At 40.4% G+C, this 25,065-nt stretch overlaps 1 protein-coding gene across 1 annotated transcript in view; it reads right to left on the bottom strand.

The window, feature by feature from the left end:
• LOC147662686 (proprotein convertase subtilisin/kexin type 5-like) overlaps positions 1 to 25,065 on the bottom strand; it is a 199,576-nt gene that overhangs the window by 152,196 nt on the left and 22,315 nt on the right. The window contains exons 2-3 of the mRNA XM_086950976.1: positions 21,760 to 21,802; positions 6,098 to 6,240 (exon numbers count right to left, since the gene is read on the bottom strand). Coding sequence (XP_086807102.1) covers positions 6,098 to 6,240; positions 21,760 to 21,761 — 145 coding nt within the window. The 5' untranslated portion in view covers positions 21,762 to 21,802. The remainder of the gene's footprint in view (positions 1 to 6,097; positions 6,241 to 21,759; positions 21,803 to 25,065) is intronic.

Genomic DNA, 25,065 nt, shown 5'->3' with positions numbered 1-25,065 from the left:
TGGACGCTCATGTTTTTCTATAACCGAGGGATTGCGTTCAAGATGAGAACTCCCAGGCCCACTCACTCTCAGGCATATCGAAATCCCTACGAGGCATATCCTAGGTCCCCCAGGGATCTTCTTTCTCTCTTATCTCTTCTAATCGATTTTCGGTTCTTGATTCTCTTAAGGAGCTGGACGGACTACCCTCGATTGAGCCTGATGTTGATTTTGCCAAGAAAGGTGAGGGAGGCGATAATTCCTCTTTATGGACTGATTCTAATGATCATCTTAGCTTTCTCTCATGGGACAAAGCAGGGTGTGAAGAGAAGGTCAGGGAATCCGAATTGGCTAGATATTATCAGGCCCTATCATATATTGACCTTCCAGACAACCTGGTCTATTAAGAATATACCTTTTCTGGACAGCTTTGCTCATTCTATCTTCCTTGGGGCGAGCCTGGGCAGGGATGTGCATTTTAACATCCTTGTCCCTGAATTGTCTAATGGTTGAGTTGGAGACCAATTTCTCAAATAAAGGGGCTGTACTAATGTGTCCGGATAAATCAATGTTATTGATTGAAATATTTATAATTCTAATGAACAATTTCCCCCTTCTGATTTTATTTCTTCCTTGGGCGTGGTTATGAAGAAACATAAGACCCTCTTTTTGGTTCTGGGCCTAATATCCACCCCTATTTAAAACCTTTTCAACATTTTCTGGATTTCTCCATTGGAGATGATGTTTAAATGGCTCATTTTTATCATATCACTCAAGGGGACCAGGTGAATTTACTAACCCAGTCCCTGAATTTGCCGATACCCAGTGCTCGGGTAGCCCCTAATTATGTTGGTAGGGGTTCAGAATCAATTGTGGATTATATCTTGATTTCCTCGCCCCTTCTTAGCTCTTTAGTTGATTACCAGACCAAATGGTCTGGCTGGAGTGGCCATAATCCTTTAGTGTTTGTTTTAAAATTCCAGTGACAGAGACCGCCACCATTGGCCCATATTTAACACTTGGATCATTCTGATCAGGGTAGGCGTCGGAAATGGTGTAAAGTGATCCCAGTGGAGTTTTCCTGTAATTTGTTCAGGCAGTTGGGCTGTGAGTTAGAATTCTGGCTCAATCCCAATTTAGCCCCCACTGATGTTTAATATGCCTTTTCTGTACTATGTGCCAGTGTATGCACTGCCCTCACTGCTCTCCGTCGAGCCACACTATCTCCAGTGGAGAATGTTGGTTTGATGAGTCTTATTCTAAAGCCCATTGCGCCCTAGTGAAGGCCCTTAAACATTCCCCAAGGGACGGGGGAGATAAAATGCTTATGTGCCATCTACAAGTAGGCTACAAAGGAAAGAAAACAGTCCTTTAAAGACAATGTTTGGGAACAGGTAATGAGAGCTAGTGACCCTAATGATAGCGAAACCTTCTGGAGAGTCCTTAACCATTCATTTCTAGTTGTTGAGGTTGCCCTAACTTTGACCTCAGTGATAGTTAAAGCTAAGTGGCATGATCACTTTTCCCAAATGTATTCATTTGAGGAAGGGACACAGTCTGTAATTCAAAACGCTGGTAAAAAGGTGCTGGACAACTCCAGTCTTTCTTTTTTGATCAAAGAAGTTACGTGTTCCATCAGGCGCTTAGCTGGCAATAAGGCTTCTGGTCCAGATGGAGTCCCTGCAGATCTTTTCAGGAGTGTTGTAGTCATCTGGGCCCCCCTGTTGTCTAAAATATTAAATGCTGCCATGTTAACATGTCCCGCCAGTTCATGGACCATTCCATCTTTGTACCAGTTTTTATAAAAAGGATGACCGGGCTTACCCAAGAGGTTACAGGCCACATCTCTGATTGATACAACTGTTAAGGTTCTGGGTCAGGTGGTCTGGAAAGGTTGTCTATTGATCAGTGTTTGAACCTGCATGTACTAATCCAGCAGTCCACGGTGGCCAAAAAGGGCACTCTTTTCTTGAGATTTATCGACCTTACATCAGCGTTTGACTGGGTGAACCGATCCAAGCTTTGGTCAATGATGTTGTCCCTAAGTGTTGATCCAGCTTTGGTGCCCTTTGTGGAGGACATTCACATGGACATGTCTGCGTCTGAAAGATTTGGGGAGGATGGCTCTTGCACTAAATGCGTCCCCATTACTGGAGGCATTAGGCAGGGGTGCTTCCTGACTCCTTTCCTATTTAATAGTTATATTAATGGTTTAGAGGATTTTCTTGAATACCACACTCCCAGCTCAGGTGCCCACCCATTACCAGTCCTTTTATGTGCTTTTAGACAATACTATTCTTATAACAAGGACGGCATTAGGACTTCAAGTGCTACTTGATTCTTTTGGTGATTTTAGGACCAGTTAAGACCTCCTGCTAAATAACACAAAATCCTAGGTTTTGTTCACTGGTGTTAAACCTGCTAAGCTGAAAGCCTGTTTTTGGAATACACCAAAGAATATTTCAGTACACACATTTAACTACCTGGGCATTCTGCTCGATGATAGGAACACTTGGGTCCCCTACCCTCCTCAAAAAGGCTCATTCCTGTGGGTCAGTCTTGGATTTTAGTGCCAAGGTGAGCAAGAGACCTATAACGGCACTGTATCATATTTATAATGCCAAATGTGTATCCGCCACATGCTATGGCAGTGATATCTGGGGGTACGGGGTGTGCAGTGTCATACAGGTTGAAGAGAACAAGTTCGCTAGGCGCTTATTGGACATCCCGCAAAGTACTTCAACCTATGATGTCCATGAAGAACTGGGCCTCAAAAATATCTTTGTCGCTAATAAACCTGGACAGTTGTTACGGTAGATCTAATTGGCACAAGAGCAAGACAACCCTGAACAGATTGATTGTCAGGAACTGCCTTTCCCTAAATAATGTGAGAGTGATTCCCTGGCTGAGTTATATTAAGACTAAATTTCCTACTTTGGGACACCCAAGTATGTTTTCCTTTCCCAATGGAATTGTTCAGCCAGATTATACATGGGTTAAATAGAATTCCTTAACTCCTATTATCGCTGATAGGGAGAAAACTGAATTACAGAAACCTGCTGTTTTTGCCCATTGTCTGACTAAAAGTGTATCCTCAAGTGACTTGTACCTGACGTGGGAAACCAATGTGTATCACGGTCAGCTTTAAACCAAGTTCCGAGTGAATGTTCTTTTGCCATTGATTAGCTTTCCCAAGGGCTGGACTGCCCCGGGCATCCTTGGTTCCTGTGAGTGTGACAAAATCTTGGCCAGACCGTTTTGTTTTGTACCCTTTATACATTTCCTAGGAAATATTTTTTACTACCCATCTTAAATGTTTTTGAATGTAAACAAGTAAGGCCTGCCATGCTGTTTCATTTTATGCTTAATGATGTTCAAACTCGTGTAATGTAATGTAATGTAAGGACTTTTTGAAGCAGCATTGGCAAATTACGGGAGGCCTGGCCTTAATTTGGCCCTTGTTTGGCTGAAATAGCTGAGGTCTCATCGGCTGTTGACAATTATTTGTAATTCAGACTGGAAAGATGTATTTGTTTTGTTGCCTAAGTAGATTGGCTGGGCGGTAATGTTTATTGCACTGCGGTTATGTACTTTGTTCTCTTTGTTTTTCGCTGAGGTGTTTATCCGCCGTTGAAAATTGTTTGTAATTCAGATTGGAAAGATCTATCTGCCGCCAAGGTAGACTGGCTGTGTGCTAACGTTTATTGCGCCGTGGTTATGCACTTTGTCCTCTTTTTCAGCTGAATATTTTAAAAATATTGATGTCATGTATTGATTGTTTTAACTGATTTTATGTATCTTTATGGTTATATTTATTTTAACTGAATAAAGAAATACTTCTACTACTACAAATGTAGGAGTAAATCTACTCGAGTAGTTTTAATTAGCAGAGTTTTTGTATCTGGCTGATGGACCGGAAGATGTTCCGAATCTGCCCTGCATCCACCTCAGCCCCACATATCAACATCACCCTGTTCCATTTTAAGTTTAAATATTTTTTGTTAACCATAAATGCAGTACAGAAAATACTGTCACAACATAGACATTTCACTCACTAACAATTCCACAGGCATCCTCTTTTTTGTCTTTCCTTATCTTTAATTCCTGTCTTGATTGTGGCTGTCTATAACAATGTTGCAGATATTCTTCTAATGAACTGTAATTTGTTTTTTATTTAGTGCTATTAACATAAAGGGTATGCGCATAAAAAATGTACATATATATATATATATATTCTTTAAAGCGTGGCTATAATTATATGTAAGTAAAAGGCACTTAGCCACGACGGAAACATGAATTGACATCAAAACAATCACGTCTTGTCTGGTGATAAAGTGTTTTTGACAACCATGCCTTTGTAATGTATATACATTACTATCCATTAATCATCAATGCCATTAGCCAACTATAAATACTTATGGCCTTATTAAGCAAATGTCCCATCTTCCCTATTTAGAAAAGATAGATGTTCTATACACTCTAGATAGGGTGGACACAAAATCCATCACTTTATGGCTGATGTCTCACACATGCCAAACTCTAAATCAGGCCCCTTATACTTTTGTCTGTGAAGTTACTATTACAAATGACTAAAACTAAAAGACTGCCAATTGCACCACAAAAACTGAAGGACCATACACCTTCTTAGCCTGAACGCCAAATTCATCCTCATTTGTAGACAACTGAATCCACCCTCATCTGTACTCCAGGGCTTCACTCCAAATGTCACATCCGAAATAAAATTGCGAGGCTTTCATCGATCCTCAGAAGGGTATATTGAACACTTGAAAAAGCTCAACATCCTGATTCCAAACTCTAAAAGGTCTTAACTGATCCTAAATGACTTTTGCTTAGTTTTAGTTTTTAGGAAGTTTTAGTGGTATAATGATCAGTCTCCCAAAACCCTTCCAGGCATCTCTTAAAGCAGCGAAGCCTTTCTTTTCCATGACTTTTCAGGAAAGGGAAAATATGAATAAATCACAGTAGGGGTTTAAGAGCTCTAATGGCTTCTTCTGCTTGAAGCAAGAATTAAATTTATAATGGCGCCTTTCTCTGCTGTGCTCTTTGTCACCGCCCACTTTCATCCCTTTAAAATGCATCTGAAGGCAAGAACATTTTCAGGAGTGAGGTAATTTCCAATTTGAACCTAAAAAAGTGAACACTTTGCTGACATTGGTTCAATGTTTCTCCATCCACGCCTTCTAGAATTCTTTAAATAATACCACAGCTGGCAAGAAGTTCTTTCCAGATTAGAAAACATTGTACGCCTACCTTTTCAAACAAGATTTAAGTATGTGGCTTCTCCTATTCAATTCTCCTCTTCCATGCCTCATCCTCTAAGGTACCCTTTTGCTTCCCTTCCTCTCCTTGCCTCTTCTGAATACTAATCTTATTCCCTCCCCTTTAAGAATGAGTGGACTAATATAATACAGTTATTCCTTCTCTTTTCTAGTTGTAACTTTTTTTGACAGCATTGTAAATCATGATCTCTGTGATTTGCTCATTGGAAGCGTACTAACTCTCCACTTGGGTAGAGCTGAAGGGTATAAAATGTCAATGAAGATAAATTCATATATACAAGCCTTTTATCTATTCAATGAGCAGTAGTTAGGAATGACTAAATGTCTTTATCTGTGGTAAGGGACAGACTGGTCATTAATTTAATTGATCTAATGCCTATTTGGGAAGCTTCATCAAAGCCTCAACGACTGCTCCCTGGGTTCTTTAGAGTTACATCACGGCGTGTGATCAGTGTCCCTCTCTTCTTCTCATCAAGCCAAGTCTTGCAGAGCAGAATCAATGCAATATATGATGCTGTATTACCGTGGCTATTGACAAACTGATGAAAAAGCGGAGTTTACATGATACCGACTAAGCAGCAGCTCCTCTCTCCCACCTGCAGTCATCTATGTAAACGATAAGTCTATAACATCTGTTCAGATCCAGACCAGCTGGACACAAAAACGTACCCAGCAGCTCATGTAGAAGAAAAGTTAATATAAATTTAGAAATTGGGCTGCAGTGGCATACCAATGCATACTGCTGAGCAAAAACCGCCCATCCCTTCTGTGTTAGTGCCTGCAACAGAGGCCAATAAATTACAGAACACATTACTTACCCAAAAGATAAAAGTCCTCTTTACACCAGTAACACTCCCTCTTCTCACAGCTAAGGCAGGCACTGTCACAGTCCACACAATTCATGGAAGTGTCATCAGCATAGGTCTTCTCTGGACAAGAAATGTGGCAGCGGCTCTGGTACCTAGTAGAGTACAATTCAGTTAGTCCACCTTCCTCATCCTTGCTTTGACAATGATATTTTGAGGTTCTTGCTTTTGATGTACAAAGAACTAGATTTCAGTCTTTCAAACATATAGTGTTTGTGATGACATAAGATGTCTGACATTTTTACATCATGAATAGGGCAAACATCTAGACATTACATTTCCCATGTAGTGCCTGAACAACAGTTTGGCTGGAAATGGAGTTCTGTCTTGTTTTTGATTGACACGCTTCCATACACTCTGCAGTTTGACTGTGAACTGGCCTACATTAACAGCAGTTTTATTATTCAGATTTTTGTCAAACTGCTTCCCACTCCCTATATTTGTCCACCATAAATTATCATTCCTCTTTACATTCATCAAGCATTTTCCACTGGGTCCTTTGGTCATTTTCCTCAAATTAATGCCCTTCATCTCTACTTTTATCCCCATTAGTCCCTTTTTTGCATGATCGACCCCTCAACTCATTTAATAATCTAATTATAAATGTTTCCTTTTCAAATAATCTTGACTTTCTTGCCATTATAGTCATTGGGTTTTCCTTTATGACTTAAACTGGTGTAATGCTTGTATATCTCTCCCTGTCAGTACCTTTGCTTTGTGTGACGCTTGTAATAGTAGTGCCGAACTGTGAGATGTCACAGGACTGCGGTGCAGTAGTCTTAGTCCTGAGACCTGAAAAGTATAGGAGAGTGCTTTCTGAGATTCTTTTGAGAAGCTGTTAGTGAAGTCTTGTGCTACCAGATGGGAACTCTAACTCCCACCAGAATTCGCTGTCATGTTGGCTCAGGTAGCTATGTAAATTGTGCCCTACCTCTGCAATGCATGTTCCTTTGCAGAACTCGACCTGGGTGGTTCTGTTTTCATGCGCTCCCTCTTAACCTGAGGTTTCTTCCTTCTAGATCATGTATGGTACAAGGTTTTGGGCATCTCAGCAGTTGCAAGAGGAATTAAGGTCAGTGAAACCATGATATCTGAGTATGTGCTTATAAATGATATAATATTCTACCGGAACTCACCGAACATTCTGGGTAATAGAGAAGAACTTTGAAGTTGTCAAGTTTAGGAGATTCAATAGAAGCCTGGACATTGTGAAGCTAGAATAGTGTGAAGAAACACAGTTAACTTATCTGCTGGAGAGATTTTAGCCTTTGATGAGAAGAGAAGTGTATTCAAGGGAATTAATAGTATTGTAAAGGACTTAGGGGCCGATTACGATGCGGCCCATAAAGGCTCCGACCGATGGTCGGAGACTTCTCGGCCGTATTGTAATAGCCAGCTCTGTTTACTTTCCAACTGCCTAATTATGATCTAGGCAGTTGGAAAGTAAACCAGCTGGTCATTCTGACTGGATTCCGAAGGGTTCCAGGAGCCCGTTGGCCAGTCAGAAGCTGGGAAGTAATCTCAAGGGCAGGCCTTTCCACCCTTGAGATTACGATGCATGGCTTCCAGCAGGTTGGAAAGCATTTTGGGGGGCCCGCAGCAGGTCTCCCTTGGGTGCGTGGCCTCCGGTTGGTTGCTGAGGGGGCACCTTTGGTGCCCTCCTGTTGCACCTTGAGGTGCCTGCCACGGGGTGCAGGGATGAACCACACCTCCCATTTCCCTGTAGGAGCATGCATTACAGCTGGTTTACGGGCGTAATGCAAGCTCCCATAGTCAAATGTAGGAATGCGACCGAACTGTGTTCGGTCGCATCCGAATTAGGTGGGAGGGACCGCCGACCAGGAATTGGCCGGTCCCAAGACCGAGTTGGTGTCAGACGGAAGGAATTCCACTCAACATTGAACTCAGCCCCTTGTGGTGTCTGGTCTAGAGTTCGGCTGAGGATCAATCTTGTCCACCTTATTAATAAGTGCTATAGGATATATTGCACTTTTAATAAGTCGGACTGCATATCTGTCTCTATTGTGACTTAGTACCTCTTTGCCAATCACTAAATATAGCCCTTGATTCCTTACAGCTCTATGGTGTGAGATCCAGAATCGACCCACAGATTGTAAAACGATTTGAATGCTTGTAACTTTAAAAAGTTCATGTAACTTAAATGTATAGACTGACAGTTTGCTGATCTTGTTAAATGTTTTCTTGTCTGATTCACTGTTCATACAAACAATTACTGAGGAATTTCCAATGCCAGTAGCTTAATTGCAGTAATCTAATAAAGCCAACTAGATACACTTCAGCTAAAACCATGTCACTTCTTATCTCTCTCTGTTCACTCCCCTTCCCCTTGTGCTTTAAATCCAAACACTTTATATTCAACATGAAAGCCCGTCTGCAACAACCCAGCATCAAAAATACATGTCTTTTCAGAACCCTGACAGTTTCCAAGTAGAGGACTGTGACAAAGTGGCCCCCAGGAAACACTAGGGTCACTTCCTATTGCTGTCCTCATAAGAAGCAGAGTAGCTTGCAGGGGGTGTTGCCATGACCAGTGGTGACAAGCCCACTAAACCACTAAAGAAGACAAGGAGAGACACTGTAGAGATAAAGTGGATTTCTTCTCTCGAAGGTTGAAGTTAAGATTGAGTGACGCGCCATGAGTTCCTGGTGGATATGCTGTCAGTCTCAGCGAGAGGCCTTTATCTTGGTGCCATTACCTGAACTGAAGGAGACTACATCCAATGCTGAGTAGGTGGAGATTTTGACATATGTCACTGTTACCGCCTTGGGAAGGAGGTTGACTAAGACAAAGAAGGATGGGCAAGAGAGCAAAAGAAGGATATCTAAGATAGAGTCTGCTATGGAGAGAGTACAAGCAGAATGCACATCTTCTTGGGGATTTCAGTCTTACACGATCACTGCTTTGATGCAGTTTAGGTTTTTTGATACAGAGGTCCTGCCTCCTCATTCTGCGCCTCACATACAGGTTCGGAAAGTATATTACCTCTCAATTAAAAGGCACTTATTGCGAACTGGACAGTTCCCTGGACAGGAGGAAATCCATAAATGGTGAACATGTCCTGAATGTTTCTTGACTATAGCTAAGCAATGCAGAGAAAGAGGCAGAATACAGAGTGTATTGAAAAGAAGTAAAGAAGCATACAATAATTTCCATGTTCTGTCGCACGTTGAGGTGATTGAGGCAGTTCTGGAGGTGAGCTGGAAATCATTAGAGACATTATTCTCAGATATACTGTGGACTTAATTGATGGGATGTTTCTAGGGATGCCATGTATGATAGCCCCTTCTTTTAAAAGGCTGATGTACTTTTTGGGAGGGTGCAAAGACTGAAGTTGAGAAATTGAGATGCTGGACTGTCCAGTGGATGAGGCCCCCTTTTCCACCCTTATTTATTTATTTATTTATAAAGTTTTATATAGCGCGAACATGACCCACGAGGGTATCAGAGCGCTTTACAGTATACAATATAAAAACATAAGAGAAAAAAAAAGATGAGGTAGCATACAAACATTTGATATTTGTCATTACGTACAGAAGGGGTGTATAGTATACGAATAACATAGATGACCAGTCTCCAGCAGGACATTTTGGAGACAGAATGGTATTTTCTTTCACGTGATAGTTTTAGCCGCGGCCTGTGCAGGTAAGAGTGGTGTGGGCAGTGGGGCCAGGTGGCGGTGAATTTCGACAGACGACGAAGAGGAAAAATGATTTTACTTAGACGGGCCGAGGCTGGATTGTTTCTGAGAACTATAACAGTTTACTATTGGGAATAATGGCTGCCCATGTTTGTGTTATTTGTGGGTGATTAATGGCTATGTTATTCAGTTTCTTCTTAGTAATAATATTAAAACCTAAAATCAATCAGCGTATGTAAATTTAAACAGGTCTGAGGTAAACATGTTTCTATGCAGGCGGAAGGGAGTAATTGAACAGCTGTGATAGGTAAAAAGCTAGGACATGGCATGTAACAAATGACATTGCTATGTTGAAACAACTGGACGGATTGGCAATCCAATAACGTTTTCATGGAAAATTGATCCCAATGTTCTTGTGGTTGATTTGAGGTGCTCAGCACTGGCAGGTTTAGGGAACTGCGATTTTGTTTCTATTGGGAACCACAGTTTCCATGTTTCCTTGACTCTGGCAGAACTCACTGCATCCAATTTGGTTTTTCGAGCAAATATCTTTCCTCTGCTAGCGGCTCCCAGGTATTTCCCTTTGAGAGTTTCACCTCGGCAAGAAGAGCTGGTGGTCAGAGCAGATGTTTTGGCGTGCATTGTTTCTGGAGTTTATCTTGGCATACTGTTTTCAATACAATGCAATATTGCATTACTTGGCATTGGTACAGCTGGTAAGGTGACATGATTCATGAACAAGGGGCAAAATCAGTAATTCGGTGCACGTAGAAGGTGGGTTTACTTTGTAAGATTCTTTTGTGATTTTGCAATTCCTGCACTAATCCTTAAAATGATGCCTTTGTTCTTCTCATATGTAAGTCTGATGCAGTATGTTGATCCAGAATGCACTTGAGCACTTAGGCCAACATGTTCTGAACAACAGCTATATAATCATTAGTCTATAATGTCAGACTATTTCATTTTACGTAAACTAGCATTAGTTTGATAAAAGGTTGCAAATGTAGAGACCTTTCAATATGTCTAAATGCAGAATTAATTAGCGTCAGGTCTCCTTATATTTCAATTTCATGCTATTTGTGAAATTGGTGATCCCATATTAGGTTCCAATGATTTTAGATGTCTTCTATGTAATATGTATGTATCTCCTGGGAGACAAAACAATCAAATTTTGTTGTAGATAAATTGCTTATTGTCGGTGACTTCCATTCTAGTTACGAGCTATCTTTGTAAATTATTGGAAGACAGTTGACAGTATGTGGATTCCTGACACCATCTTCTGTATTCATAAAGCTGACTCCTGAGGTAAACAATTATTTCATATGTTCATGGCTCAATAATTGATTATGTAGGCATTTTATGCTCGTTGCGTTCTTAAATAACTAATTTCCCATCACAATTTGATTGTTGCCTCAATCTGTGAAGTGCGGAATATATTTCCCCAAAGGTTTTTCACAAGTGGAGAATTATTTATTGTGAAAAACATCACAGATGAAGAACGCTATTATAGAAGGGACCTAAATAAATTCATAGTAAATTTTCAAAGCTCAACTCTGATTGAGACAAGAAAATGAAGATCTTAGGATGATGTCTTGGACATTTGCGGTGTGAGGCTAAAGAGAAATGTGGAACTCAAATCTGGACTTCTGTGACAACTGCAGCTTCTACCCGCAAGTCAAGCGAATTCTGACGAATTGTCGGTAACCACCATATAAAAAAGCCACAAAGAAGCAGGTTCAGCCATGGAAATAGACAGGCTATTTGTTATATCTATACTCCTCTAATGGAGCCCTGTGTTTTTCAGAAAGAGAAGTGGAGGCACGTCATTGACAGTTAACTTATCCATAAGCTCTACTGTGTTGATATCACAGTTCTTATGAAGCTGAAGCAACGTTTCTTGAAATACTTCATCTAATCTCAGAGAAGAACGTGGATGCAAATTTTGAAGGATCTAGGTGGAAACCCTCCCTTGGCAGTCTGAAAAAGCCTAACATTGCTAAAGTATGAGTGTTTACTAAAAGGACCTGGACATACACCGACATTTCTTTAGAAGAATTACATAAAACTATAGAGTTTGTAAGTTTTATCTCTCAAAATCATGTACTCTCCATAGGTAGAAGACAAACTATTTTGTTGGAACCCAAATCTCCTATTGACAAACTTTATCATCAACCATCTGGCCTTATGGGCATGAAAGAATGTAGATGGCTGTGCGACATGGAGTAAGTGTTAATAGAACTGAAAGGTGTTGGCTATCAAAGGAGAAGTCGACAAACCCTTTATTGTAAGTGAATCATGTTATTACAACCTGGTGATAAGTTTATTGTACAGTGCTGTTTAGTAGGAGAAGGCCTATCTTCTTGCCTTTCAGTAGTAAGTGTAGATAACTGCCAATAAGGGTCACATGCCTAACATGACTGAAAGTTTTTATTTACATTTATTTGTGAAGACTTCCAGACAAGATACACCCCCCTAATACTCTTCGGGACACATTTCTGTGAACCTGCTCCTCTTAGTCTATAGAAGTATGGGTCTCTTAGAGAAGCCAGCAACCATGGTAACTTGTCATAAAACTAGAGCTCCTTTAAAATGCATATTTGTACCTTCCTAAACTCTGTCTTTTTCCTCTTTTTAGTTCCTTTCCATCACACTATGGTTGCAGAATCCTATGCCATACAAAATGTGAGAAAAAAAGCTGGGAATCAAGTGGAGGTATTCTCAGATTTGAATATGTGGAGACAGAAGTATTTCACTAGACCTTCCCTGTCCTTTTATTGACTGAGATTCGAACCAGTGGACTAGTGGTTATTGGACAAATGACAAATCTTGGAAAGGAACCAATTCCAACAAAGTAGTGGTGGTTGATTAAGGGGTAATTAATCAACCCCAGACTTGACTATTCTTGTTATCAAGTTATTTAAAAATTCTGCAAGAGTTTATCCTATATAGTTTAGTTGAAAAGGACCATCTTGAACAACATGTGATTTAATATTAATTGTATCAAAAATTGTAAAGAATGTAACAATAGTGTTGGCACATTGCCATACCCAGGTCCTCAGCAATACAGCCTGTAGCCCCAAATCAGTCTCTGACATCTGGAGGCTGGACACCAGGCTTGACTCCAAGGCATTCCCTGCTCCACTGACTTCCTACATGGCTTTCCCTCTTTCTCCAATGGATATCAATTTACTTTGCACTGATCGCTCTAATGATTGTCTGCTGTTATCACTCAGTTATTATTGGAAATCTTCGTCCAGTTCTTCCTCCCTACAACTAGGAGGTTTTGCAAACATTTATCCCCAGTTTTTAATGATGGAAATTCACTTATTCTTGATTTTCTTTCAACACTTTCCAAAGATATATGTGTGTACAACTTTACTGCAGCAATGATTTTAAAATGATCACGTCTGCATTACTACTAGCTTTCACAATAAATGATACTAGATCTATATTTTACCAAAATTGAGATTTCATGTTTGGACTCAAATTGCCCCAAAAACATAATTCTTCTCCTACCCAGGCCTCATTCATGCCGTCATTGATATTTCTCCTCTATTTATGTGATAGCTTAGGGCTTTGGCCTGCAGCTGCCCTTTCCTTCTTTTTTGCTCCCACCTTTGCAATCAATCACCTATCCTTTTTTACCTATTTCTGTAGCTCATTTTACTCCCCCCTCATCAAACTGGGCAGTTCACTTTGGCCACTGTCTCACCTATTTTAGTGATTGATTTAACTTCTTACAAGCCTTTGAAATGTTTTGGGCTTCAACCTTTGCATGTTTTCTATATACATTTTCAAAAGGGAATGATGTCATTGACTGCTTTGAAGATGCTTGGATTGCCATCAAGTTGTATCACCAGCTGCTTGTATACCTTTTACTAAGAACACACTGCCGCATGGTGGTGGTAGAGGTCAGAGTCGATAGATCACCCAAGGAACGACTTGGTCATGTCAAGCTAAACACTGTGTGAAGGGTCCTAATTTTAGTCCTTGAAATCTTTGGCTTAAAGATGTAAATCACACCCTGTCTGCTTTACATATCAAACATGAGTGGGAGATATGCATGCAGTAAGGCAAATTTAAAAAGCTAGTGGCTGTACAAACTATAGAAAGGCGCTAGCAGAGGTAAGCATCATAAATGGAAGATCTCAGACTCATTTCCCAAGTGTGAACATCAACCGTACGGGAGGGCTTCCACACCTTACAACTTCAAATGTAGCTTTGCATCTCTGAGGCTCAGCTTGTTTTCCCTGGAAGAGTTTTGGGCAAGCAGGAAAGCCAACAACAGTATGCTTCTGATTTGTAAAGGGCATTGCATGTGACCAATTATTTGTCATTTTTTTTATTGATTATACAAATAAAATATTTTACTGCTTACTCCTACAACTTATCAAGATAAAGCCTTTAGAGAAGTTTGATCTATGCAATAGGTATTTGAATGTGGCTAGGGAGCTCTCCAGAATGTGTAAGAAGTGAACCAGATCCTCCATGAAAGGCCCCACCTTGCTGAAGATTGTTCCTGCACAGAGGAATCTCTGTTGTGTTTTGTCAAAGAGCTACGGAGGCCTGTAAAGTGAAATGATAATTTTCTCATGGCCAAAAGATCATTAGGGACCTGGCCTAATTTTTTACATACCAACGTTGTTTTTAGTTGTGCTTAATTCAGAAAAGCTCTGTTTTAGTGTATTTGCGGCACTGTAACAATATTAATCACAATAGTGCATACTACATTACTTTATCATAAAATGGCCAATTCTTCTTACTGTTCCATGCTCCAGACTCCCTATTTTGTGCTTGCTGTTTCTTCACCCACCCTCCCTTTTCAATGCATATTCCTCACTCCTCTGTGAACTTGCCTCCAAGGACCTTGTGCTTTCCTTAATGGTTCACACTAATCTCACTTTAATTCTCTGTGGCTGATTCACAAATAGCACCACTGTAGTACTGTTGTGTGTCCTCTTACATGGATTTGTTGAATCCTCTCTGAAACATCCAACTCCCTATTGTTAAAAATGAAAAGCAGGCACAGCCCTTACCATTTGGTCTAAACACATGAATATTTTCTGAATATTACCATTTAATCATATTTTGGATGTTTTGGGGCCAATTCACAAATGACTGTAAGAGTAATCGAAGGAGTGCAAAAGAAGTACTCTTCAATACCCTTAAACTTTGTGATTTGGCCCTTAAGTCCTCACTTTTCCATTCTTCATCCACCATGTTGCCTCACAATTACAGAAATAAAAAAAAGCCTAGAACGGCAAAGTCCTCGGATGATAAATGACAATGGGACATCTACCTTGGAATGGAAGGTGACTGTTTGTAACATACATATTCAGCAATTGGCCTTTTTTTAAATTCTCTGACAAGTTCACAACAATCTTAACTTTGAGTTAAGAATGCGAAAAGAAATCTAACATTACTTGCAAATATATTCAACGATAATGTGTAAAAAAAAATCTTCAGGTCACGCTAATGCTTAAACTGTACTGTTCAGCCCAGTTTTATGTTCCACAACTGTCCTCAGTCTGCTCCCCATGAGCTTAGCCTTTTTAATTCCAGCTGCAGTAAGTCCAAACAACTATAACCTGTGCGTATAAAGTGTGACTGGTGGACAATTTTGCAGGCCAGTTGCAAATGTTCTCCTGTATCCAGTTACTTTAAGTAGACCTTCTCAAACCTCCAGCGGTGTTACTTTGAAAATTCCCTTTGGTTTCTATTTTGGAAATAGTTCTAGGCTCCCACTACTATCTTTTTCTTTTAGCATTCTTTATTAACCAAAAGAGTGTCTTTTAGCATAACTATTCAAATGAATGAAAATCATTTTACCACAAAATGTATTACGTATATGCAGTTTGCAACTGATAAAAAAGGTATTTCCACAACGAGATTGTACAATCCCACTTTAGCTTACTTATCAGGTTTTAACGTACAGTATGTTCAAAGGAGGTAATCTTTGTTTTTAAATAGTCTTAATTCTTCATTTGATCAATTGCTCAAACGATGATGATACTCTGAATGCCTTTACATATAGTGCATGTCAGTGACCAATGCAAACATTGCACCAATAACTTGACCAAAATGCCCCATTAGCTCACTCAGAACTTCTTGGGAGATGACCTCTTCTTCCAAGTTAGTCACTGCAAACCCAACTTTGGATTTCAGTAATCCGTATCCCTACAGTTCCACCTAGCCGGGTCTATCAGTACTGCAGACACTGATCTTATCATTCATTAGCACTAGAATTCTTCTCTAGTTGGTGGGGGCTGAAACAGACAGAAACACTTATATTGTTGAGAGAAGAGAAGATATCTGGGACTTTGTCTAATGTTTCTGACAAGTAACATATACTCATTAATGTATTCAAAGCACTCTCCGAGGAACATATAATAAACAGTGCCGCAGGGGCGCAACGGTAATTCTGAACTGCTTTTTGCACACCAGGGACACTATTGTATTACAGAAGGAGCCACAGACACTTGCATGTCCAATTTTCTAATATAGATTGTGCCTGTATTAGATGTGGACTGGTGCAAACTCAAAGTCGCAATCTGTAATTAGCATGAGTGTGTGGTCCAAAACAAATGAGGGAATCCTTAGCATTTGTGCCATATTACAGGTGTGGGCACAGAGGCAAAGGGGCCCTCAGGAGCAGAAGGGACTCTGTGCCACCAAGAAGTGGTGCATAGTTAGTACCACCCAAGAGGGCTCCACTTGGGAGGAGTAAATAGCATCTCAGGGACCCCCTTGGCCTACCCCAGCAGGCAAGTTGCGGTAACCTACTGCACCCATCTGCAGGGGACCCCTCTTTTTCCTTCTGAAAGTCAGGCCAGTTTCTGCCTAAAAATGAAAGCTGAACCTGATACTTCTAATAACCAGTCCACCTTGCACTAATGCGCTGTTCCCAGGCAGGTGCTGTTATCTGTATAAATCAAAAGAGAGTAACCCTTATATATCAAGGGAACAGGGTATGTAAGCACAAACAAATAAAGAAAGTTCCCTTGAATTCCTAATTTCTTAATTATGACTAAACAATCCTGTAGTTAATACCTCCTACAGAGATAATAATCATATATGTGACCCGCAAGCATTCAATTGATTCAGACTTCCATGGAACCATCAAAAAGAGCACTTACAATCTAAAATCATATGTACTACGTAGCCGGTAAGTTGTGTGTTGTCAACAAGTTAATTTTTATTATAATAAAAACAGAACCAAATATAAAAAGCCTTTCAGTTAAAAACATACACATATATGCATTCCTTTTGACCAATACTCTTATTTGCATCCGTGTGCTGTTGGTTTTAAAGCACTATGACAAACCAAAAGTAAATTACTTCATAAAAGGAATTTTAACGAATAATACATTCAAAGAGATTTTTTGAAAATCATTTTTTTAAAAATCAAGTCGACGCGTTTCGGTGGATCTCTGCTGTGCGCACCACCTTCCTCAGGACAATATTTAAACAGTTCTGTGAAAGCAATCATTAAAAATAAAATCAAACTTTATACTCGGCGTACGTTTACAAAAAATATATAACAATATGACCCTACGTGCTATCAATTTAAATACTGGTTATCCAAATATCATTAACTGTTGTCCGCCTATTGCATGCAAAAATAAATTGTCGATACAATGCTATTCATTTTATGCCCTATACGTTTCTGTACTTCTATTACTCAATTTCATCATCTTCTCTAAGCATTGCAGTTGAATCATCCCTGTGCTAGTTTTGTGACCCCAATGTCTTACATGCATACCCACATTCATACATGTTGTTGCCTATTCTCACACAGCATATGGTCTATGCTGGGTTCTTACTTAGGTGGGCCTCATGCATACACAAGTTAAGCACCCACCCTATAAGTTGTCTTTTATCAGCATAAATCATGAACCTCCTAATCAATTGAGGCGCTGATTCCAGATGATTATTACATTCCTGTATTAATAACAGACAGAAGTATTATAGTCTCGAAACCTTCTTCCACTTCAGTTCATAGTGTTTCTATACATAGTACTTACTAATAAGAATAATGATGAGTTAAAGATCCACGGGATTTCTTATATTTACTAGAAGCCTCACGTCCTCGTGGTCGATGAATAAGTTCTCCAGTTAAGTTGCCCAGTCAATAGAGATACTTAACCGAGTTGATCCAAGAGTAAAGCAGTATGTTCCTAATTTAAATACTTTATCTGATAGAGTTGCATGCTGCAAGGGAGAAGACTGAAGGAGTCCCCAGCAAGATCCCAGATGTAAGGAATGTAAAAACCTTACACCCATCTGCTAATCATTTTTAACGTTGGTAAGATAAATACCATTATTGTCAAACATAAGATGAATACTGAGACCTAATCGCCAGAACAGCACCTTAAACATCTTAATGTTCTTTATGAATAGGTGCCCTCTTGTATTTTTAAGAACTTATTCATCGATCACGAGGACGTGAGGCTTCTAGTAAATATAGGAAGTAAGTACTATGTATAGAAACACTATGAACTGAAGTGGAAGAAGGTTTCGAGACTATAATACTTCTGTCTGTTATTAATACAGGAATTAAATAATCATCTGGAATCAGCGCCTCAATTGATTAGGAGGTTCATGATTTATGCTGATAAAAGACAACTTATAAGGTGGGTGCTTAACTTGTGTATGCATGAGGCCCACCTAAGTAAGAACCCAGCATAGACCATATGCTGTGTGAGAATAGGCAACAACATGTATGAATGTGGGTATGCATGTAAGACATTGGGATCACAAAACTAGCACAGGGATGATTCAACTGCAATGCTTAGAGAAGATGATGAAATTGAGTAATAGAAGTACAGAAACGTATAGGACATAAAATGAATAGCATTGTATCGACAATTTATTTTTGCATGCAATAGGCGGACAACAGTTAATGATATTTGGATAACCAGTATTTAAATTGATAGCACGTAGGGTCATATTGTTAAATATTTTTTGTAAACGTACGCCAAGTATAAAGTTTGACTTTATTTTTAATGATTGCTTTCACAGAACTGTTTAAATATTGTCCTGAGGAAGGTGGTGCGCACAGCAGAGATCCACCGAAACGCGTCGACTTGATTTTTAAAAAAATGATTTTCAAAAAATCTCTTTGAATGTATTATTCGTTAAAATTCCTTTTATGAAGTAATTTACTTTTGGTTTGTCATAGTGCTTTAAAACCAACAGCACACGGATGCAAATAAGAGTATTGGTCAAAAGGAATGCATATATGTGTATGTTTTTAACTGAAAGGCTTTTTATATTTGGTTCTGTTTTTATTATAATAAAAATTAACTTGTTGACAACACACAACTTACCGGCTACGTAGTACATATGATTTTAGATTGTAAGTGCTCTTTTTGATGGTTCCATGGAAGTCTGAATCAATTGAATGCTTGCGGGTCACATATATGATTATTATCTCTGTAGGAGGTATTAACTACAGGATTGTTTAGTCATAATTAAGAAATTAGGAATTCAAGGTGCTGTTATCTGCCTACAATGCGAACAGTGTCTTGGTATTATAGAGAGGATTGTCTGAGCCTGCGACCGGGGAAAAGGCTTAATGGTGCTGAGTAGGACAGTGCACCACACCTACCTCATGGTCCTGGGTCTTATTCGGAAAAAAATAACATCTTTGGTAACTTACTACTCTACTGAGATCCCTACTCCACCAAGTGATAACATTGCTGGTACTGAACTATAGCGCCACCCGCTACTTACTCAAGAAACGTACAAGCACTCCAGGATTGCTGGTATGGTATGAAATTTATTCCAGATGATTACACATTTCGGTGTCTCAGTATTTATCAAACCAATGTGCCCCACCACCTCACAAAACATGTATACGCAGTGCATGAACATAGAAAGCATACTATGCGTGTTCCGATGTAAATATCACAAATCCTCATAGCATATACAGATCATAGCCCTTGGCATACATAATGTATTAAAGTGCATGGATTTCAATGAATTAATACAAAAAAATCCTTATTGTATGGTTGAAAAAACAAAGGTTTAAAAAAAAAGAAATTCTTAGTAAATTATGACAGAATGTTATAGCTTCATAAAGCAGTCCATAATTATTATAATGCATCAAATGGTAGAATGAGCCACAAAATGTTACAAATATAAAGAAAATGAATCTCAATGATGAAATATTTTAGAAAGTGGAAGAAATTTACCATCTTGGATCTGGTGTATTTTTTCTATATAAACTCCAGATTTTCATAGAAATATTTAACTTATCACTTTGCTAATTCCCCAAAATTGAGATTTAATAACTCAGGATTCTTAGGCTGGAGTGCTTCATTTTGGAACATTAAGACTATAAGATAAAGACATCGTTATGACTGTAGAAAACCCACAAGGTATGTCGTTGAAAGTGGCATGTTGTCAGTTTTGGGAGTAGTCTGACCCACTGACAACCTCTGATGTCCCTAAATCCCTGTGCAGTTGTATTGGGTAGATGATACCCCAACCAGAGGAAGTGGAGGAAAACAGAGAAAAAGGGGTAAGAGAAAACCAGAACTGGATTCACATTGTAGTGGATCCATCTTAATAGGTGTATTTGTCCTAGGAATTTTACCAGGTAACTTTTAGGAATGCACCAGATTATGACCTGACTGTTGTACTGGTGGCATCTGCTGTTACGATCTCCCGTCAGACCAGGAGACCAGGCAGGAACCCCAGAAGACAGCCAGGCTGCGAGCTGAGAATCGAAATGTTAAGTAGAAAAACACCAGAAACAGAGCATAAGGACTAATAGACCATGGAGGCAACCCAAAGAAATACTTTACCACAGTTACCCGGAAACAGTAAAAACAACAAAGCCGCAAAGATGGATACATGTTTGCGACTAAAGGAAAACAGAGAACCACAGTAGCGTTATAACACGTTTCAAGGGGTCTGCTCCATCTTAAAGTTGCTTAAAATACTGACTCCCCCACTGAAACCCCAGAAGTGCTCAAAGTAACCTAGAAGTGAAGATGTCAAATGAAGCTGTGTTGTGTGGTCTAGAGTTTTCGCATAAGTCCAATTTGCACTGCACTGTCTTCCATACCTTCCAGGCCTTCCCAGCCCTGTAATTAACTTGGTGTGACTTGCAGGGCTGGCCACACACAGAAAATATTGTCAAGTGGGTGTCCAATGCAAATGGATTAAACACCCACAAAATCTTCAATTCCTGTGCATTGAAAGTAACCCATTGTCAATACTCGACCCAGGTGATAGCAGTGGAGTAAATGTGGGTGGGTACAGACATCACACCATTTTTGCAGGGTGTTATGGGGAGGGAAGTGTAAGGAAGAAAAACAAAGCCAAAACTTTGCAAAAAAACTAATATTAAGCCAGCGAATTATCTTCAGTTTGGATAATCCACATAGGAAGGTTTTGGGCAAAAAATGTATATGCCAGCTGACTCCAACAATCCTATTTTCCTTGACACACACGTCGGATTTATGAATAGGTTAAAAGCCTGAAAGCTCTGTAAATTGCACGGGCAAAATGTGGGGTTTCTCCTTTAGGAATCATGCACTTTTTTATTCTTTTGTCAAAAGAAAATAAAGACACACTTTAGGATTCTCAACACTGTCCAGAACCCAGGCACATACAAGGAGAAGGAAACTAGCTTGTGACTCATGAACGGCTCATACTCAGTGATCATTCGAAAATCATCCTATTAAATTCGCCGCGGCACTTACTACGAGAATTTGAAACTGATTTTTATTTGAAGTAAGTTATTATGTTTTCTTTCCCATTCACAGACATGTCTGTGCTGGCTGATAACTGACGGACTACATTTCCAGGAAACATCGTCTGCTGCCCACACTTCTGCCCTAAGCAATACCATTTAGCCATCCGCGTGACTGAACACATTGAGCCGGGCGCCATTAGTGCAGCTGAAAGCAATTTCAATCACATTAAAGCAACACTGGAACTTACATGTAGAATCCTTCAATGCAGGAAGAGCAGATTTCTGGGTCAGCTGGAATCAAAATGAAATACATATAGGAAATCGTTAATAAAGTAGTCAGAATAATTGGAAAATCAATAACATTGACTTGCTATCCCGGTCAGTAGATAGGATTTGCTATTGCTTGTAATGCAATTTCTTGAAACTGGAATTAATGCTAGCTTTAACTCACATAAAGATGCTGGCAGTGAGCTTGGAGTTGTCGGTTTCTGAAGAGAAATGAAAGAATCTAATAGCAAAAGACATGTGTAGACCGTCGCTTTCTACAAATATGGTTGCCTTACACAGACACAGTCAGTTTAATCAAGAGCAACTAAAAATACCATATTTAGGGGCATATTTACAACAGAATGGAGAAGCATAGCGGTAAGCACACATTGCTAACGCCACACTTCTCCATTCTTAAAATGCAGGGATGCGCCGTATACACAAGAATGCAGCGCACCCCTGCGTTTCCCCTAGCGATGGCGCCAAGTTCAGCTGCCTAGTGCCAACACAGGCATCCTTGCACCATAGTGCATCATAGTGCAAGGGTGTTTGCGTTGGGGGAAATGATTGTTTATGTGCAGGAAGCTCTCTCTTCTGAACATAAACAAGCATTCATGGCGTTTTGAAACTTCTATGTGTGCTGCTTAATGCAGATCACATAGATGTTGCAAAACGTCATTGTTTGGGGATTGTTTATGTGCAGGTACATAAACAATCAATGGCAATTAGCTATTTCTATGCAAACTGCAAAAATGAGGAGAAATAAAGCATTTCTCTTTGTATCGCCTGTTTAAGACCATGTTTTCCCTGGTCTTAATTTTGGTGTTTCCAAAATAGAGGGCCGCATCAAAATCAATGGGTGGTGCGGTAGAACGCCAACCGCAACCCCCATTGCCCTCCTCTTTCACGCTGAGTACAGTGTGTAACGGGGGCCTAATTTACATAGTAGCGTTAAGTGGCTTAACGCTGCCTTGTAAATAAGGCGATGCCCCTATCGCCACCACCACATCACTTTGAGTAAATATGCCCCTTAATGCTTTGATGGTACATGTAAACTTTACCACTTGCTGTCAGTGTTCTCTTCACGTGAAGCCATTATCTTAAATCAGCCCTAGTTTTCAGATGGTCTGTTTTTAGGCCAATCTCATAAAGCACACCCTCTAACCCACACAAAATAAAATCACTTAAAGCTTGAGCATTTCAGCCTTCCATTTTCAACGATTGTCAACGTTCTTCGTATCAAGCACATTACACGGCGTAATGTTCAACCTGTTCTCTAATGCACTTTGACACTTTGTTAGACGCACAAATTGCTTAATTAAGGCAACTGCAATACAATGCGCATATCTTTTTTTTGTCATATGTACGAGAGTAGTTCAGCCGGAAAACAGCTGGAAACGAAATGCTCTTGTGAGTGGGTCATCATTACTACTAGTAACTTAACCCCTCCAATGCTCGTGACGGAACCATTCTGTCACGAGCCTCGGGTGGGCTGTGCTGGTGACGGAACGGTTCCGTCACGGCCAGCTCGCCGCGCCTGCGCAGCGCGAATTCCGCGCCTGCGCTGACGTTCTAAAGAGCAGGCGGGGAACCGTTCTGACGGAACCGTTCTGTCACAAGCACAGCTCACCCGCGCTGGTGACGGAGCGGTTCCGTCACCAGCGCGGGACAGCCGCGCGGCCCCACCTCCCCCTTAGCGTAGCGGCGGAAAAGCCATCGCAGCGAAGGGGTTAAAGAGAAAGACGGTTGCAGTGACAGCTAACTTAAATATCGGCTTGTTCTCTGTGATGGAAAACACCTCACCCATTGAAGCATATGTTACGAAGACAGACAAAATCAATTTTTCCGTTTTGAGATTAACAAGTTCTTTAATCAGGCGACTAATGCAACTTTATTTGGAGAAAAATTAAAATCGAATAACATTTTGTCAAAACAACCCATTTTGTTCACAGTTTCTTACGCAAGTATGAAAAAGATAAAATAGAAGTCGTTAAAGCAACAATGCTAATGCAGAAAAAATTGATACAACTGCATGGTCATACCTTACTATTCAGACCCTGCTACTGTGAAGTTAAAAACCACTTACTCATCAGTACTGCAATTGGGCCCTTAAGCGCAAATACAAGGGGGCTGATTTACAAGCCCCTTGTGGCACTTTTTCGCCGACGTTTCATCACTTTTGTGACGCAGCGGCGGCGCAAATGATGCACCATGGTGCAGGGTACTTACAACGTGACGCATCTGGGAGATGCGTCACGTTGTAAAGCCCTGCGCCACAAGGAAGCGTGACTGTGCAGGGGTTGGGGCGTTCCGGCGCAGGAACGCCTACTAAAAGTGGCTGAGTGAAATCTACAAGATTTCACTCAGTCACTTTTGGGCCCATGCTGCGTCAAAACCCTGCGCCTGCTTGAAGCAGGCGTAAGGATTGACGCAGCTGTGTTGGAATGGGGCCCCCCAAGCCTTGCTGGAGCTGCGTTGCGCTTGCGACAACTCCAGCAATGCGCCGCTTTTACGGCACAGATGCATCACGCATCTGTGCCGTTTTTGCCCCATGGTGCGCCACATTGTAAATGCGGCGCATCCATGGTGGCGTAGGTATGGCGCACAATAAGTGGCGCATCTCTGCTGATATGCAGTGATGTGCCACTTATTGTAAATCTGCCTCAAAGTAAGGCTAGCTCAATGCGTGCCAAACAATTTAAACAAGGTGACCTATCTCTTATAGCCAGAAAGAGCTGTGGTCATTTTGGCATCTGGAGAGTAAGCAAGCACATCAAAGTCAAACTTCATTTACTGTCACCTCTCTAGGTGTAAGACGTCCTACCTCATGTGGTGAACCTATAGACATTCTGCTTTTTGGGTACTTCGGTCCTATATGCTGTCTGCATAATGGACGCCATGCATGTCGACATAGCATCACCAAGGAATTAATGCCTCTTGCATCTGTGTCTGCACATCGTATTGTTGTTTTACATATTTATCTTCCATCCCCAACCAGGTCTTCCCCTTTTTTTCTCATATTGCTCAGTGGGAGGCTGTAATAGTTCTTCCATCTCATCTCATGCAGCTCTATTATAATGTGATAGGAGGCCCACAGAATTTGCAATTCACCAGTTACTGGCATGTCCTGCTGCAAGTTGCAACCCTTTTCCCTGCAGTGTCAATGCGCTTACTCTCCTCTTCAGGAGGTGGAGCATCCCCAGTGATGTGTGATGTTGGACTTTAACGCACTGTAGTCACGACTTAGGAGTCTGCAGTAGGATGCCCTCTGATGTACTTTCTTTCAA

The sequence above is a fragment of the Lissotriton vulgaris genome, unplaced genomic scaffold (genome assembly GCF_964263255.1).
Source record: "Lissotriton vulgaris unplaced genomic scaffold, aLisVul1.2 SCAFFOLD_720, whole genome shotgun sequence".
Lineage (NCBI taxonomy): Eukaryota > Metazoa > Chordata > Amphibia > Caudata > Salamandridae > Lissotriton > Lissotriton vulgaris.
The sequence above is the reverse complement of the archived record's forward strand: the minus strand, read 5'-3'. Positions and strand labels throughout refer to the sequence as shown.